This window comes from Oncorhynchus nerka, linkage group LG5 (genome assembly GCF_034236695.1).
Source record: "Oncorhynchus nerka isolate Pitt River linkage group LG5, Oner_Uvic_2.0, whole genome shotgun sequence".
Classification (NCBI taxonomy): Eukaryota; Metazoa; Chordata; class Actinopteri; order Salmoniformes; family Salmonidae; genus Oncorhynchus; species Oncorhynchus nerka.
In genome coordinates, this window is record NC_088400.1 from 61,893,517 (window position 1) to 61,912,256 (window position 18,740).

Here is an 18,740-nt window from a genome sequence, read left to right on the forward strand (position 1 = left end):
GACTTTCGTAGTTTCAACTAGTAAGGGAACGCGGCATAAGAGTAACATATCCAAGTAGACCGGACGAGGAAGTCTGACGTTTTACCCCTACGGTTTACGGTCTTCACATTTGTGTACATTCACGTCAGTCATTTCAACACGAAGCTAAATGCTAGGCTAACTGTGCTAGATAGAAGGCGAATGGTGGTTTGGCGCAGGTAGAACATTCGTGCCCACTGAGTTTGCATTTTAACCCGCAGTTAGTCCTGGCCCGACCGTACGAGGAAGTTTCCATTCTCTCGTATCTGTCTGTGATGTACGGATGGGTAGTTGACGGACTATCGTCGCTTTTCGAGCCTATAACCGGGCAAAAACATTCCGGTTGGCCTGGTTTGAACGTTGGCGGGGAGAGAGACTCGCAACGGCAGGATAGCAACGCCAGGCCAACCAAAAGGAACTACCAGAGGTCGGTGACTGGCACATGTACTGTCTTCGGTGCTAGTGTATTCTGTGTAGCTGTTTATGTAACGCGGTAGTAAGCTAGCTGGCAAACGCTAGCCAGTCAACTTGCTAACCGCTAACATGTCACCCAAGTTTGCTAACCTAGCTAGCTAATTATTAGCAACAATTTTCATTCATTCCAGTTGGTGTAAGCTGCTTGTTTCAAAAATAAATAAGGCGAGCTAACGCTTTCCTCGCGCCACTTACCAGACATTAGCTAACTTTCCTAACGTACCAAAAAGCAAGGTACTGTAGAAATGAATAAATGTAACAAACTTACTGTAGCTAACTTGCTAACAAATGTAACTTTACTATCTGGCTAGTTATTGTCAGGTAGTTACTGTTCATTGTTGTTGAGTAAACGTGTTTACATTCTGTTACAGCATTCATGTTTCAGGAAATGTTAGCCAGAGTGAACCAGTGGCGATCAAGAGACGGAGAAAAGGTATGGTCACTTATTACCAATAACTTTTAACCACTGTTCTTATAATTAATTGTCATTGTAACTAACGTTAGCTAGTTAGTCAGCTTTGAACTGACTACATCTGTACTGTACTCTCCCATTGTCATAGACATCATTAGTTTTGTGAAGAAGACTGTAGCAGGGGTGGCTGGGCTGCTGAGACTGAGGGACCCACAGTCTCCTGCCAGTGAGAGAAACAGAAAGTACACAGCAAGCCAGGTATGAATGTGTACCAGTGGTGCGTTCTAGTACCGTACACAACACACTCATAAACCACTGCTCTGACTGAAAGACACATACCTGTATATAAACGTTAAAATGTTTGTGCAATAGCTGCACAATATTCACATCTGACTATGTCCTAAATCACTCCTATTATGTAGGGCCCCGTGGGCCTGATGGGAATAGATGAACTCCACACCTCATGGATGAGCAGCTCTGACTGGAAAATGGGTGAGTAACAAGGGCTCTGATTGTTTGATCGATAAGGAAGGAGGACAGCTGTGTTGTACATTACAACATCATGGTGTGTAATGTATGTGTAACAGCAGAGGGGACAGGTCAAGTGGTTGCTTCAACCTGTTTATCCCTCTTTCCATGTCTCCAGAGAAACCAACAGTAGGAGGACAGAGGGAGAGGGGGGGGTCCTCTCCCCCTCTGAGAAAACACAGGTAGGCCTCCTCTTCTGTCTACTGCATACTTTCAGTTCTGGGGCTTTAACACAAAGGTTCTACATATGTGTTCTTCCTTTAAACGTTGTGTCCTCTGTCTTGTTTTCAGTGGCTCAGTGCTGGGTCCAGGGAACCCAGACAGAGGGAGAGACGGAGACGAGCCCCAGAGACGCTCCCTCCAGCTCCTGCCCAGTCGGCCTACCCTGGGGGTGGGGGTTGGGACAGGACCCTCCAGCTCAGACCTACTCCCGCCCACCCCTAACCGCACCCACAGACAGTGCTTGGCAGTGGAGGAGGTGAGTTAAGAATGAGTTTGAAATTAAAATCAACCCTGTGATTGATCCTGGTTTTTATTAAATTCCACGCCAGGTATGTCAGTAGTTGTCAGGTGTTCTGTTTCCAGGCTCTGAAGGAGAGTGATAAGGAGCACTACAGACGGCTTCTGGAGATGGTGTCCGATAAATACAGCAAGAGCCAACCGCTGCCCTTCACCCGCACCAAACCCCAGGGGTGAGTGGTGATGGAGAGTGTGAGATTATAGTTTTAAATCCAGTGGTTCGGTTAGCTAGCTTTTACAAACCTCTGTTTTCTTCGCTTCCTCACAGGGCAACATTTACAAAGGATGGACATAGAATGGCCATTTTGGGAAGAACCTATGAATCTGTGACCCCAAAGACAGGACCTCTTAGAGGTAGACTACTATCACAGCCTCTCTCACCCCCCTTCTCATGTATTGGAAGCTGTTGTCCTAGGCTAATGTTTTCTCCTTCTCCTATCTGCAGCCAACCCCAGTGTGTATATGTGGAGAGATACATCCTCAGCCAAACAAACCAGAGACATGAGAGGAGAGTTGTGGCTCAGTAAGCCTCTCAGCACAGCTGTGGATACACAACCTGCCAGTAATGCAACGGTAGGACACACACTTATGAACTGTAGTAAGGATGCTAGGAAGAGACATAAGGCTGCTATGAAGCATCATAATGTTGTTATAAAGTCTCTCTCCCTCCAGCAGAAGCAGCCAGAGCTGGATCTCTCTGCAGAGGTGGCAGCAAGACTCAACCTGGTTGACAGAGAGAAGCCAACACACACTGACACACTCAACAGTGCTGAGGAGCTCCCCAGGTTCAGCAAGGTGAGTGTTCTTTTTCCCTATAATGGTATGTCTGTGTAGTGTGTTGACATATGAGTGTTCGTATTCTATGGGTCTGTTTTCATTCTGTTTATTTCAAACTGTGTGTGTAGGAGATGGCTGTGGAGGTGAGTCGTGCCCTGTCCCAGAGGGATCCTAACCTGGTCCTGAGCTCAGCCTTCAAGCTATGCATCACACAGAGAGACTTGGCCTCTCTACAGGAAGGCAGCTGGCTCAACGATGAGGTGTTTGGTTGTTGGCTGTTAAGTTTGAGGTTGCGTGTGTGTGTGTGTGTGTGTGTGTCTAACAAAAAAAACTCTCCCTCTCTGTCTCTCAGGTGATTAACTTCTACCTGTCCCTAGTAATGATTCATAGCAGTAGTGCGGGGCAAGGGCTGAAGGTCTACTCCTTCAGTACTTTCTTCTTCCCCAAACTTCATGGAGGGGGGCACTCCGCCGTGAAGCGATGGACCAAAGCTGTGGACCTCTTCCAGTATGACATCATCCTGGTTCCGCTGCACCTGGGAGTCCACTGGTCACTGGCTGTAAATCACCCCAGATTGACGGGGATTCATTCACTTTAGAACAGTGGTCACCAACCGGTTAATCACGGCTGACTGGTCGATTTCCTAGTCAATCACCAAACATTTCTGCACTTGATTAAGCAGCCCTATACTGGGAAGGCTGTGTTCCCATTTTGAACCATTTCATTTGTTTGAAGAGAGATCTCCGCCTACCCGGCAGGCCCATTGAGCAAATCAAGTGCACCTATAGGCAATGCTCCCTCTAAGCTGCACCCTGAAATATCAGCCTGCACAGAGAAGCACAAGATTGAGCATCACTCAACTTTCTAGAGTTTACACTATCAACAGTTCCCTTTACTGTGGGAATTGTGATTGAATCAATGCAATACTAGCCACTTTCAATGCAACATACTGAAATAAAACTAACTATTAAAGTGATTTTGTTGTAGGCAGAAAGCGTCGTAGTAGGTTTCTATTGCATTGACACGCACGACTCAGCCCATACTCTACAGACTGGTGCGGCATAACCAATCAGCAATGCAGTAGGCCTATATGCAAATAGACCATTGCTGTATATGGATCTGTGCCATTCACTTTGAACAGGACTGTGTTTACAGCATGAGAGGTCGTGAGTAGATATGATGATTTTTCAATTATCATTGTTTTAAAACAATCTGAAGAACATTGGCAGAGCAATTCAAGCATAGCCAATATAGCCTACTATAGCACAACCCTCATTGCTACATAATTGTTTTTAATTGGTTAATGTTGCATAGGCTTATGTTTAAGTCCTGTTTTTAAAAAAAAAATCTGAGTGGTTGATCTTGGCTTGCATTTTGAGTCAAAGTGATTGTTACTCAAAGGTTGGTGACCACTGCTTTAGAAAGTCCACTGGTACTTCTCTGTGGTCATTTGTAGATACCTGTGGACTTTGTTTATTTCTTTCTCTAGGTGATAAACTTTAACTCCAGGACCGTGAGGTCCTATGACTCTATGGGACAGAGACATGACGACATCTGCAGCCTCTTACTGTGAGTCCTCAGTCCCCTTCCAGTAATCATTTGGTTTGACAAAAGTACCTGTAATCTGATGACCATCTTTTTTGTAATTTCATTCTGTAATCCTGTAATGTATTTGGTTCGTCCAACCCTGTCCAGGCTGTACCTGAGAGAGGAGCACAAGGCCAGGAAGAACCAAGATCTGGACACGTGCAAGTGGACAGTGGGCAGCTTGAGGGCCAGCGTAAATTACCCAGACAGAAATGCATATCTAATCATCTTTGTTGTTCTTATTTTGTCTTGAATGTATACACAGAGTGCGTCTAGGGCTGTCAGAAATAGCATCCGTTCTCTAGTGATTTGCTTTTCACCAGGATCCTGTGTGTGTGTGTGTGTGTGTAGGAGATCCCTCAACAGAAGAATGGCAGTGATTGTGGAGTGTTTGCCTGTAAATATGCTGACTATATCGCCCAGGGGCGGCCTCTCAACTTCCGACAGGTACATAGGCCATCGCAGGCTATCATACTCACTCGGTGTACACTCATACAATCTCTTTTTCACTCACGCACTGATGTCTCTCACTCGCTCTTCTCAGTGTCACATGCCCCTGTTCAGGAAGCTGATGATCTGGGAGATTCTCAACCAGAGGCTTCTGTACTGACTACATAAAAAGACATTTCAGCTGCAGAACATCTATTACAACAGAAATGCTAACAAACAACGACATCAGACATGACTACTACACAGCCTCCAAACTACAACAGGAAGGACAACTAAGAGTCACAAAAGCAATAAATGAAAAAGACTTAAAGGACCAAAGCTATGGACCACAGAAGGACCTCTTACCCTCTATCAGTGGGTAGAAGTGCAGTCCTGGTAGTGAAGACAGGGTGGGTGCTCTGAAGAATAGAGGTTACAAAGGAATGGTTTGGAATTGATTGTGTGTTCAGATACATCCTGAAGTGCCTTGGACTCCAGAGAGGGTCTCTGTCATACTTCTAGAAAACACTAGATGGGGAAGCAGTTACACACTTAAATCCCTGCTGTTGTAGATGCTATCTTAAACTTGGAACAAGCTTTCTGTGTGAAACCAGAGTGTTTTGTAAATGTTTTGTGTGTGTATATATGTCTATATTAGGTACTTTATTTTTATGACTAGTAGAAAGTGGAGTGACAACTGAGGCATATGTTATGAGTGTTATTGAATGTCTTAATTTATGGTTGAATCGTCATCGAAGGCAGACACAAGAAGGCTGCATGTGTGCGTTTATTTATGTAAATAGATATTTTTTGACAAATGTTTTGGTGCGCGTAGCGGAGTTTAGCTGCTTTCATTTTGGCTGGACTGGAAAAGAGACCGGAGTGTGAGGTGTGCCATCTCTAGCAGAGCAGGACCCCATCTTAATCCCTCACCACCACTAACAGATGGGGACAAATCATTTAAATCCTAAATGTGTAACAATAGTTTATTTATTTGATGCGGAAGGCTTTTCTTTTATGGCATGTATATAATTTAATCCAGCAGTAACCGCATCCGTGTAGACGTTTTTGCCATGAACTTTATAGCAGTTCTATTGGATTGTATGAGTTTTCATTAAAGGCATGTAGAGAAGAATTTCTAATGAGTCTGTACTGCTTTAGATTGGGTGTGCCTCCGAAATTGCTCCCTATGACTTAAAGTGGTGCATTATATAGGGTTCCATTTCCAATTGGCCCTTGGCCAAAAATCTGTATATGCTTTAGCTTACTCCCCTGTGGTGTTCAGTGTGATGGTAACCCTGTAGCTAACATGTATGGGACGGTAAAAGAAGTTGGCTAAAGCGCGTACAGATCTGGGACCAGGCTAGTACTGCTTATGCACTGGTCATTACACTGCGTATTACATTGTGTATTTCTGCTGCTATTATTCATGCGTGCATAGAGCCGTGCTGACAACCTCAGTCATATTTTTGTATGTAATAAAGTTCAGAAGGAAAGAAATGGATCTGCTTGTGTTATTGACTAATCACTGGCATGTCATTTATGAGTGTGAGTGGCATTTCTGTCTTAGTGTGTGGATATCCTTTGTTTATGGAAGATGTATACAAGAGCTATGTTTCATTATACTCCAAACCTACAGGTGGCAGTATTGTGACTTGGCGTCTAGTCAACCATTTTTCTTGTATGAGGGAGAAGCCCGGCGCATGCGTGACTGCACAAAAATTGGACCATCGAAACAGACCGACTTCTACGCAATATTACTTTCAAGAGTGATCTTGCTTAAAGTAGTTTGAAATGTAATGTATTTGCCTTAATCTATGTTTGATATACCTTACAAAGGGCCGTCATTTTATATGACCGTATTTGTGTGATCTCCAGTGCAAATTCGTTGTTCTGTGGTAGTGTAGTTTGTTTGCAATATTTGGCATGTAGCTGGCGGGAAGTGAAAATGTTATCATATTTATCCCTTTACGATATTTTCATTAATTAGCCAAAGGAAGATGTCTTTTTAACCAGGGCGTGCCCCGCTTAATGTTTTTGAAAATCACGGTCGATTAATGTGAGAAAAGTACTTACACCGGGGCTTTTTCTGGATGGTAGCGTCCCACTGGAAGGATCCGCTGTGAGTCTGCTTTGTTTCTAAAACCATACATACATTTTATCTGCTCTCCCACAGGAGAATTGTTTAACAATTGCAATGTGAGATTTATTAATATGTTATCATTCTTCGATTAACAGCCATCAGCCCTTTTTTGTCCCTTTTCTTTTAAAGCACTCTGACATTTCCACCACAATGTCTCAGTCAGAGACGTGTTGCATTTGTGGGGTGAGGTTTGTGAGGGGGCCCAAGGGTTACAACAGGAGGAAAGTCACCACGCTGACCAGCCCCAAGACCTTCCAGCTAGTCTTTGACATCACTCCTGATGACTCATCCTTCCTCTGCTGGGTCTGTCTTGGTGTGCTCAGAAGGAAAACCAAGCAGGATGGGAAGCTTTGGACTTGGTCAGATTTGCCAACAAAAGTTGGCAGACATCGAAAGCCCTGTGCCGAAATACCTAGCTCATCCACAACATTATCCAATCAAACTCCAATTATAACCAACCCATCCTCGTTATCCATAGACGAGTGCATTGCTTCTAAAAAAAACAAACGGAGGCCAGTTCGTCAGTGGGACGGGGAGAAATGGACCACCTTGACATCTCGTTCCCCAGAATCCCATTCAACGGCCATCAGACGACCTCAAACGCCCATAGCCACAACCACACACTCCTCTTCAACACCTTCAAATCAAGTCAATTCCTCCACATTATCAAGTCAAACTTCAAATCAGATCAGTTCTCTGTTCTCCTTTGGAGAGCGGACAACAAAAAGACGTCCGAAGGCTCCCCAACCTACAACATGCTCCACACTCCAGTCTCCGTTCCCCGTTGACGAAGGTATAAGGCCCAAGAAGAAGAAGCTCCCTTTCTCCAAGACTAAGCAGACCTATGGGTTTGGCCCTCATGCCAAGGCCCTGCATTACATGCACAGCCACCAGCACCTGAAGGCCTTCAGGTCCCTGATGAAGACCAAAGCTAGGGAAGCCATGACTATTTTCCTCGCCGAGGTCATCGCCCAGGAGGTAATTGTTGTTTTAACATAACATAATTCATTTAAAGAATGTATTTGTTTATAGGCTACCGGCAGTTTATGGCTCATCGGGTGTGAGTGTGTCGTTGTTGACGATGTGTTTGGCAAAGAAATGTATGATTGATCCATTTGTCTGATTTACCAGAGTAAGGTATTGATGAAGGACCAACGTGGGCCGTTGCGTCAGCCGCTGACTGAGGCGAGTGTGAGTGGATTTTCCTGGGACGCGGTTCTAGCGTGGGGGGAAGAAAAGGCCCCTATGACCCTGGCCTGTCTTAGGGCCATGTTCCCCAAACCCAACACCATCGGGACACAGGTTATGATGGGAGCAAGGGAAATTAAACGGTGAGAGATCAGAGCTAATCAATTAATAATAATTGATTGTAGGCACTTTTCCAGATGATCAAAGCGTTTTATATTGTATGGGGGTCACAACAGTTTTTTTTTAAGTTTTTTTTTTATGTACATTTAAAATTCTGTTTTGTACTTGAAAACAGGGTTCCACAGGGCTGAATTATGTGACTGCTGTTCATTATTAATGACTTGCTCTCTGTGTGCATGAAAGCATAAATTGGTTGTAACATGTTCTCCATTGATCTCTTTTGAAGCCCGAGGACAGAAGAGGCGGCAGGTGATATGGTCAGCCAGAGGGCGGGGCTTATCCTGGCCATCGTCCTCTACACCTCCATGCAGAAGTGCAACTTCATCCAGGCCTCTCTGGGGGTCGAGTTCTGGAAACAGGGCTGTCCTCTCAGCGTGTTGAAAGCCCTCAGTGCCCTGGGGGTGTGTCCCGGTGCTGCCTCTACCAGGAGACACGCAGAGAGGCTGGCAACCGGCTTTGATCCACCTCAGCAGGACCGGACAGAGGGGGGGGTGGTGGTGGTGGAGGAACCTGGGGTAAGTTCTATTCCCTCAGCAGAAAAAGTATTCTGTTTGTTTACTTTTGTATGTCTCTTGGTGTCTGTATTAAATGATTTTTGAAAATAATTTCCCCTTGGTTTGTTCTGGTGTGGCTCTTATTCATTTGTGGTCCCTGCAGGACTCCTTTTGTAGATCTGAGGATGAGAGTTGTTCTGAAGAGTATCCCAGTTCCTCTCCGACCCACTCTCTGAACCTGTTCTCAGACCAATCCCACTCCAGAGACGGGTAAGAACCATTTCCTGGAGGGAGGGGTTAGCAGTCCGTAGCTACTCTTTTGGTAACCACAAAGTCTGTCCATAAAACTACCTCGCACAGAAAGGTGGGATTAACTGGAGCTAATTATGAGATTCTCATCTATTTATCTATGTGCCTTTAGGTCCTCGTCCGATCGGAGTTCCAGACCTGACTCCAGATCTCGCTCCAGGTGAGAGTCTGTGTTTTTGATGTGTTTGTGTTTGATGATGATCCCTCTCTCCTTGTGCCACCTGACCTTTCTCCTCTCGTGTCCACTGCAGGAGCGACGACTACCAAGGCCCTACTCAGAGGCCTGACTCCCGGGAGTACCAGAATTTGATCAAAGAACATGGTTACCACAAAGTCCAGAAGTAAGTTATAGAGAAGTGATCCTCTACGGAGCTGTAGCAATCTAACTGAATTTCGGTTGAGGACCTGTGTATACAGGTTTTCACTTCAACCATTTGCTCTTATCTCAAGGCTATAACCTACTCGTGTCTTCCTGTCCCTCTCATGCCTTCACAGACCTACATTGAGTCGATGGACGAAGAACAGTGAGGACAAAAGGGAGGCAAAGGAAAAACCTGTTCAAAACCCCAAGAGAAGGAAGATGACAAAAAAGAAACCTGCTCAATCGCCTCCAGTAGTAAACGCAACTGGCGCGCACCGTTCAGACACGGAGACTTCTCATATAAGTAAGGTAAACATGGAAGTCGTTCAAACGTCTCAAGTAGACAACACACACGTGGAAGTCGTTCAAACGTCTCAAGTAGACAACACACACGTGGAAGTCGTTCAAACGTCTCAAGTAGACAACACACACGTGGAACTCGTTCAAACGTCTCAAGTAGACAACACACACGTGGAAGTCGTTCAAACGTCTCAAGTAGACAACACACACGTGGAAGTCGTTCAAACGTCTCAAGTAGACAACACACACGTGGAAGTCGTTCAAACGTCTCAAGTAGACAACACACACGTGGAAGTCGTTCAAACGTCTCAAGTAGACAACACACACGTGGAACTCGTTCAAACGTCTCAAGTAGACAACACACACGTGGAACCCGTTCAAACGTCTCAAGTAGACAACACACACGTGGAACCCGTTCAATTGAGCGATACAAACAAGAAACATGCTCATATAAGTGAGACAAATGTACAACCTGCTCAAATGTCTGTAATGAGCGAGACAAACATGGAACAAATTAAAATGCCCAAAAGAGGCAGGCCAAGGAAGGAACTTGCTCAAATGTCTGTAATGAGCGGGACATGCATGGAACAAATGAAGATTCCTAAAAGAGGCAGGCCAAGGAAAGAACTTGCTCAAATGTCTGTAATGAGCGAGACAAACATGGAACAAATTATAATGCCCAAAAGAGGCAGGCCAAGGAAGGAACTTGCTCAAGTAAGTAAAACAAACATAGAACACACTCAAAGTCCACAAATAACCGACACACACTTGGAACCTGCTCACAAGCTCAGAAGTCCAAGGAAGAAACCTGTCCAAACGCCCCAGGTAACTGACACACAAAACAAACCCATTCAAGTAAGCAATCCAGACATTAAACTTGCTGAGATAAACAAAGAATCAGTTGTACAGGCCAAGAATGGGAGGCCAAAGAAGGGATTTGTTCAAATTCCACTATTAACCGACACTTGCATGAAACCCATTCCGGTAAGCGAGGTAAACGCGGACACCACTTTAATGCCCAGTAGCATGAGATCAAGGAAGAGACCCAGACAAGTTCCCCAAGTATCCAACCAAGAACTAACTCAAATGCCCAGAATAACCCAAACCAACGAGGAACCCTCCGAAATGCTTCAGAAAATGGACACACGCATGGCACCTGCTGCAACATCTAAAAGAGGGCGGACAAGGAAGGGACCAATTGAAATGTCTCAAGAAACCGACTTAGACACAGAAGCCGGTCTAATGCCTCAAGTTGGTGAAATGAATCAGCAACGTGTCGAAGGACGGGAAATAAATAAAGAACCCGCTGAACCCCAAAAACTCACTGGAAAGGCTAAAGTAAATCAGAGAAATAAAGCACCTGCAAAGACACCTGAAGAACTAGATCAAATGGAATTAATTTCAAAGCGCAAAAGAGGCAGGCCAAGGAAAGAACTTGCTCAAGTGATCAACACAAGCAAGGAAACCCCTTCAATGCATAAAATAAGCAAAACAGGCAAAGAACCTGCTCTTACCCGGGAAATAAAAATTATTGTCAATAGGATGGAAAGCTGTAGTGCTGCTGAAATGCCCCAAATACGTGAGATGAACAATGAACCTGTTCAAAGACTGAGTGGGGGGTCAATGGAGGGACTCGTTCAAATGCCCCAATTAAGCTGCACGGACATGGAACCTGGTAAGTTAGGCAGGACCATCATGGAAACCACTTCAACGGCAGAGAGGACTGACAAAGAACCTGTTCGAAGGCCTCAAGCAAATGAAACAAAAGCAGAACTTGCTCAAACGTCTCAGATAATGGAAACGATAAAGGAACACATTCAGGTAACCAACACAGACAAGGAAAGCGCTTCCGTGCCCAAAAGAAGCTGCACAGACATAGAACTTGCTAAAAGGTACAAAATGAGTGACTTTCAGACCCGGGTAATAAGAATAGTTGACACTAGGATGAGGGCAAACGAATCTGTTTCAATGCTTCAAGTACACGACCCAAACCAGGACCCTGAACCTGCTGCAACACCTGAAATAATTGACACAAACAAACAAGCCCCGCGAGTGATCAGAATAGTTGTTAACAGGAGGATACCGGCAGACGTATGTAGTCACACCCGGAAAAGCCTGGAGTGCCTGGCTGAGGTAGCGGCCAAATGTGCTCCATTAGATGTTAAATCTGCCGAAGAGGATGGATAGGTAGGTAGACGCATGTTACTTATCAAAATGACAAACTTCACAACCTGACGTCTCAGGAATATTTTTATTTTTTTGTGGAAGGGTATAACCCTAACCTAAGGGGTGGGGAATAGTCTGCCTCTTGTCTTCTTCTGTATTGGTTTTACTGTAATTGTACATACCAGGCCTTTGTCTTAGCAATTGTCTTCTCCACCTTGTTCATTTGATATGTACATAATCCCAGCAACCTTCTTGTGTTTTTTTTTGTCATTGTGTCCACTGTGGATTTAGTGTATTTGTTAGTCTTATTCCATTTTGTATTTAGTTGTTCTGGTTGTACTTCTGTGGTTGTTGACAATGTAATATGTACAATGTAATAATGTATGTGTTTTGTAGAAAGGTTATTCCTGCAGTCATAGTATCATGCTAATTTCAGGGTATTTGTTTTCATTACACTTACAAATGTAATTTCACTAAAAGCAAAGACTGTGAACCAAAACAGATTTGCCCACTAATCTTTAAACTAGAAAATAAATCGTTAGAAAACAACCACAGCGTTTATTTTGACTCGAGGCTTTTCCTTTCATACAGTTTTTGATGTATACATTCTTGCAATAATATTGCGTGGTAATACTTGTGATAATTTTGTGTATATTGCTGTTGTCTTATGTAAAAATGAAGCTCACAGAATAAACAGTACAATTGTATACATGGATACCAATGCTTCATAATAAAACATATTTGAAACTAGAAAAACAACCACAGTGAGATTCAAGCCTCATTCATGCATCAACAACATTAGAACCAGTAGCCTGGTCCACATCCCTGGAGCTAGTCCAAGGTGCCATCAAGGGTAGGGACAACCTTATTTTTTTTTCACATATTTAAAGCTGTTCAATCGGTTAGTCATTTCGAATTTTTGTAGATTAGAAATGTGATAAGTGAAGTGTATATTGGGTAAGATTGGAAAACAGTTGAAATCGAGAAGGTAAATGCTGACCTTTTGGTTGCACACATCCAGATGATGCTGCGTACCAATTTGGGCAATGACGCTGTAGGTGTGATCTAGGTGTAAAAGCCTTTTCTAATATTTGACTCTCACCTTCAATAACACCTACAGCATCATCAAGCAATCAAATGTATTTATAAAGCCCTTTTTTACATCAGCCATTGTCACAAAGTGCTGTACAGAATCCCAGCCTAAAACCCAAAACAGCAAGCACCATAGCTAGGAAAAACTCCCTAGAAAGGCAGGAACCTAGAAAGGAACCAGGCTCTGAGGGGTGGCCAGTCCTCTTCTGACTGTGCTGGGTGGAGATTTTAACAGCACATGGCCAAGATGTTCAAATGTTCATAGATGACCAGTAGGGTCAAATAATGTGTTTGTAGAGGGTGCAACTGGTCAGCACCTTGGGAGTAAATGTCAGTTGGCTTTTCATAGCCGATCATTCAGAGTTTGAGACAGCAGGTGCGGTAGAGGGAGAGAGTCGAAAACAGCAGGTCCGTGACGAGGTAGCACGTCCGGTGAACAGGTCAGGGTTCCATAGCCGCAGGCAGAACTGTTGAAACTGGAGCAGCAGCACGACCAGGTGGACTGGGGACAGCAAGGAGTCATCAGGCCAGGTAGCCCTGAGGAATAGTCCTAGGGCTCAGATCCGCAGAGAAAAATAATTAGAGGGAGCATACTTAAATTTGCATGGGACACTGGATAAGACAGGAGAAATACTCCAGGTATAACAGACTGACCCTAGCCCCCCGACACATAAACTATTGCAGCATAATTATTGGAGGCTGAGACAGGAGAGGTTGGGAGACACTGAGGCCCCGTCCGACGATACCTCTAGACCCGGCCAATCAGGCAGGATATAACCCCACCCACTTTGCCAAGGCACAGCCCCCACACCACTTACTACCCTGAGACAAGGCTGAGTATAGCTTACAAAGATCTCCCCCACGGCACGAAGCCGAGGGTGGTGTCAACCCAGACAGGAAGATCATGTCAGTGACTCAACCCACTCAAGTGACGCACAGATCTTAGGGACGGCATGGAAGAGTACCAGTAAGCCAGTGACTCAGCCCCTATAATAGGGTTAGATGCCGAGAATTCCAGTGGAGAGAGGGGAACCGGCTAGGCAGAGACAGCAAGGACGGATCGTCGCTCCAGTACCTTTCCGTTCACCTACACACCCCTGGGTCAGACTACACTCAATCATAGGACCTACTGAAGAGATGAGTCTTCAATAAAGACTTAAAGGTTGAGACCGAGTCTGTGTCTCTCACGTGGATAGGCAGACCATTCCATAAAAAATGAGCTCTATAGGAGAAAGCCCTGCCTCCAGCTGTTTGTTTAGAAATTCTAGGGACAATAAGGAGGCCTGTGTCTTGTGACCATAGCTTACGTGTAGGTATGTACGGCAGGACCAAATCGGAAAGATAGGTAGGAGCAAGCCCATGTAATGCATTGTAGGTTAGCAGTAAAACCTTGAAATCAGCCCTCGCCTTAACAGGAAGCCAGTGTAGTGAGGCTAGCACTGGAGTAATATGATCAATTTTTGGGGGTTCTAGTCAAGATTATAGCAGCTGTGTTTAGCACTAACTGAAGTTTATTTTGTGCTTTATCTAGGTTGGGTAGCCGGAAAGTAGAGCATTGCAATAGTCTAATCTAGAAGTGACAAAAGCATGGATTCATTTTTCTGTATTATTTTTGGACAGAAAGTTTCTGGTTTTTGCAATGTTATGGAAAAAAGCTGTCCTTGAAACAGTCTTGATATGTTCGTCAAAAGAGAGATCAGGGTCCAGAGTAACGCCAAGGTCCTTCACAGTTTTATTTGAGATGATTGTACAACCATGAAGATCAATTGTCAGATCCAACAGAAGATCTCTTTGTTTCTTGGGACCTAGAACTAACATCTCTGTTTTGTCTGAGTTTAAAAGTAAAACATTTGTATCCACTTCCTTATGTCTGAAACACAGGCTTCCAAGGAGGGCAATTTTGGGGCTTCACCATGTTTCATCAAAATGTACAGCTGTGTATCGTCCACATACCAGTGAAAGTTGACATTACGTTTCTGAATGACATCACCAAGAGGTGAAATATATAGTGAAAACTATAGTGGCCCTAAAACGGAACCTTGCGGAGCACCGAAATTTACAGTTGTTTTTTCATCGGACAAACCATACACAGAGACAAACTGATATCTTCCCGACAGATAAGATCTAAACCAGGCAAGAACTTGTCTGTGTAGACCAATTTGGGTTTTCAATCTCTCCAAAAGAATGTGGTGATTGATGGTATCAAAAGCAGCACTAAGGTCTAGGAGCACGAGGACAGATGCAGAGCCTTGGTTTGACGCCATTTAAAGGTCATTTACCACCTTCACAAGTGCAGTCTCAGTGCTATGATGGGGTCTAAAACCAGACTGAAGCGTTTTGTATACATTGTTTGTCTTCAGGAAGGCAGTGAGTTGCTGCGCAACAACTTTTTCTAAACATTTTGAGAGGAATGGGAGATTCGATATAGGCCGATAGTTAAAAAAAAAAAAATCTGGGTCAAGGTTTGGCTTTTTTAAGCGAGGCTTTATTACTGCCACTTTTGGTGAATTTGGTACACATCCGGTGGATAGAGCCGTTTATTTTGTTCAAGATAGGAGGGCCAAGCACAGGAAGCAGCTCTTTCAGTAGTTTAGTTGGAATAGGGTCCAGTATGCAGCTTGAAGGTTTAGAGGCCATGACTATTTTCATCAATGTGTCAAGAGATATAGTATTAAAAAACTTCAGTGTCTCCCTTGATCCTAGGTCCTGGCAGTGTTGTGCAGACTCAGGACAACTGAGCTTTGGAGAAATACGCAGATTTAAAGAGTCCGTAATTTGCTTTCTAATGATCATGATCTTTTCGTCAAAGAAGTTCATGAATTAATTTATCACTGCTGAAGTGAAAGCCATCCGCCATCCTCTCTTGGGGAATGCTGCTTTTTAGTTAGCTTTGCGATAGTATCAAAATACATTTTGGATTGTTTTTATTCCCCCCAATTAAGTTGGAAAAATAGGATGATCGAGCAGCAGTGAGGGCTCTTCGGTACTGTCTTTCCAAGTTAGTTGGAAGACTTCCAGTTTGGTGTAGCGCCATTTCCGTTCCAATTTTCTGGCTGCTTGCTTCAGGGCTCTGGTATTTTCTTTATACCAGGGAGCTAGTTTCTTATGAAAAATGTTTTTTGTTTTTATGGGTGCGACTGCATCTAGGGCAGTGGTTCCCAAACTTTTTGTAGTCTCGTAACCATTTAAACATTCAACCTCCAGCTGCGTACCCCCTCTAGCACCAGGGTTAGCAAACTCTCAAATGTTGTTTTTTGTAAGAGAAGAGAAGAGCTCTAACTTCCTAATCATAGCCTCAATTTTGCCCCACACTTTATATATATCAAATCAAATTTGATTAGTCACATGCGCCGAATACAACAGTGAAATGCTTACTTACGAGCCCCTAACCAACAGTGCAGTTTCAAAAAATACAGATAAGAATAAGAGATAAAAGTAAGAAGTAATTAAAGAGCAGCAGTAAAAAAAAATATATATATACAGGGGGGTGCCGGTACAGAGTCAATGTGCGGGGGGCACCGGTTAGTTGAGGTAGTATGTACATGTAGGTAGAGTTAATTAAAGTGTCTATACATAGATGACAACAGAGAGTGGCGGTGGGGAAATGCGAATAGTCTGGGTAGCCATTTGACTAGATGTTCAGGAGTCTTATAACTTTGGGGTAGAAGCTGTTTAGAAGCCTCTTGGACCTAGTCTTGGCGCTCCGGTACCGCTTGCCGTGTGGTAGCAGAGAGAACAGACTATGACTAGGGTGGCTGGAGTCCTTGGCAATTATTAGGGCCTTCCTCTGACACCGCCTGGTATAGAGGTTCTGGATGACAGGAAGCTTGGCCCCAGTGATGTACTGGGCCGTTCGCACTACCCTCTGTAGTGCCTTGTGGTCGGAGGCTGAGCAGTTGCCATACCAGTGAGTGATGCAGCCAGTCAGGATGCTTTCGATTGTGCAGCTGTAGAACCTTTTGAGGATCTGAGGACCCATGCCAAACCTTTTCAGTCTCCCGAGGGGGAATATGTTTTGTCGTGCCCGCTTCACGACTGTCATGGTGTGCTTGGACCATGTTAATTTGTTGGTAATGTGGACACCAAGGAACTTTAAGCTCTCAACCTGCTCCACTGCAGCCCCGTCGATGAGAATGTGGGCGTGCTTGGTCCTCTTTTTCCTGTAGTCCACAATCATCTCCTTTGTCTTGATCATGTTGAGGGAGAGGTTGTTGTCCTGGCACCACCCGGCCAGGTCTCTGACCTCCTCCCTATAGGCTGTCTCATTGTTTTCGGTGATCAGGCATACCACTGTTGTGTCATCAGCAAATTTAATGATGGTGTTGGAGTCGTACCTGGCCGTGCAGTCATGAGTGAACAGGGAGTACACTGAGGGGCCCCTGTGTTGAGGATCAGCATTGCGGATGTGTTTGTACCTACCCTTACCACCTGGGGGCGGCCTGTCAGGAAGTCCAGGATCCAGTTGCAGAGGGAGATGTTTAGTCCCAGGGTCCTTGGTGTTGAACACTGAGCTGTAGTCAATGAATAGCATTCTCCAGTAGGTGTTCATTTTGTCTAGGTGGGAAAGGGCAGTGTGGAGTGCAATAGAGACTGCATCATCTGTGGATCTGTTGGGGTTGTATGCAAATTGGAGTGGGTCTAGGGTTTCTGGGATGATGGTGTTGATGTGAGCCATGACCAGCCTTTCAAAGCACTTCATGGCTACAGACATGAGTGCTACGGGTTGGTAGTCATTTAGGCAGGTTACCTTAGTGTTCTTGGCCACAGGCACTATGGTGGTCTGCTTAAAACATGTTGGTATTACAGACTCGGACAGGGAGAGGTTGAAAATGTCAGTGAAGACACTTGCTAGTTGGTCAGCACATGCTCGCAGTACACGTCCTGGTAATCCGTCTGGCCCTGCGGCCTTGTGAATGTTGACCGTCTAAAGGTCTTACTCACATCGGCTGCGGAGAGCGTGATCACGCAGTCTTCCGGTACAGCTGGTGCGCTCATGCATGTTTCAGTGTTATTTGCCTCGAAGCGAGCATGGAAGTAGTTTAGCTCGTCCAGTAGGCTTGTGTCACTGGGCAGCTCTCGGCTGTGCTTCCCTTTGTAGTCTGTAATGGTTTGCAGGCCCTGCCACATCCGACGAGCGTCAGAGCTGGTGTAGAGTGACTCGATCTTAGTCCTGTATTGACGCTTTGCCTGTTTGATGGTTCGTCGGAGGGCATAGCGGGATTTCTTATAAGCTTCCGAGTTAGAGTCCTGCTCCTTGAAAGCGGCAGCTCTATCCTTTAGCTCAGTGCGGATTCTGCCTGTAATCCATGGCTTCTGGTTGGGGTATGTACATGCGGTGACTTTGGGGAGAACATCATCGATGCACTTACAGCCAATGACAGATGTGGTGTACATGTTATTCTATAAAATCCTTTCTCTGTAATCAATATTACATGATTGAGCTAATCATGTAAATGTAATTAACTAGAAAGTCGGGGCACCACGAAAGAATGTTTATAGAGCTGTTATCTTCCGAATAAACTCTGAAAGACCTAGTAATATTTTACATCAATAGCGGTCAATATCAATCGTCACCTTATTTCAGTCTCATCACGAACCCTGGCTAACAAGTTGAATCAGCAATACAAAATTGGTTTTAATTATTTATTTACTAAATACCTAACCAATCACACAGAATTACATGTACACAGAATGCAAATTATGTCATACAGAAAAAGTCCCTGTTGGACTGAGCCGACATGACGGCTGGTTACACAAAGGGAG

The 18,740-nt window shown here is 44.5% G+C and overlaps 2 protein-coding genes across 9 annotated transcripts; both read left to right on the plus strand.

Moving 5' to 3' along the window:
- Positions 1 to 30: 30 nt before the first annotated feature.
- LOC115129787 (sentrin-specific protease 2-like) lies at positions 31 to 5,879 on the plus strand. 7 transcript variants are annotated; one of them, XM_065018836.1, is made up of 16 exons: positions 31 to 445; positions 864 to 925; positions 1,053 to 1,162; positions 1,327 to 1,396; positions 1,551 to 1,614; positions 1,724 to 1,910; positions 2,003 to 2,124; positions 2,220 to 2,305; positions 2,397 to 2,524; positions 2,609 to 2,746; positions 2,857 to 2,871; positions 3,081 to 3,287; positions 4,218 to 4,297; positions 4,424 to 4,508; positions 4,667 to 4,762; positions 4,860 to 5,879. In XM_065018836.1, the coding sequence occupies exons 1-16, from the start codon at positions 294 to 296 to the stop codon at positions 4,923 to 4,925; spliced, it is 1,668 nt and encodes a 555-aa protein (XP_064874908.1). In that variant the 5' UTR covers positions 31 to 293; the 3' UTR covers positions 4,926 to 5,879. The 7 variants fall into 7 exon arrangements, with proteins under 7 accessions (XP_064874908.1, XP_064874904.1, XP_064874909.1 ...); XM_065018832.1 differs by having other exon boundaries at positions 34 to 445; positions 2,857 to 2,988; XM_065018833.1 differs by having other exon boundaries at positions 37 to 445; positions 2,624 to 2,746; positions 2,857 to 2,988.
- Positions 5,880 to 6,463: 584 nt separating this feature from the next.
- On the plus strand, positions 6,464 to 12,644 carry LOC115129788 (proteoglycan 4-like). Of its 2 annotated transcripts, XM_029660505.2 has the most exons (8): positions 6,464 to 6,866; positions 7,017 to 7,865; positions 8,019 to 8,218; positions 8,482 to 8,770; positions 8,913 to 9,019; positions 9,171 to 9,218; positions 9,310 to 9,399; positions 9,554 to 12,644. In XM_029660505.2, the coding sequence occupies exons 2-8, from the start codon at positions 7,038 to 7,040 to the stop codon at positions 11,904 to 11,906; spliced, it is 3,915 nt and encodes a 1,304-aa protein (XP_029516365.2). In that variant the 5' UTR covers positions 6,464 to 6,866; positions 7,017 to 7,037; the 3' UTR covers positions 11,907 to 12,644. The 2 variants fall into 2 exon arrangements, with proteins under 2 accessions (XP_029516365.2, XP_064874910.1); XM_065018838.1 differs by having other exon boundaries at positions 6,464 to 7,865.
- The last annotated feature ends 6,096 nt before the right edge of the window (positions 12,645 to 18,740 follow it).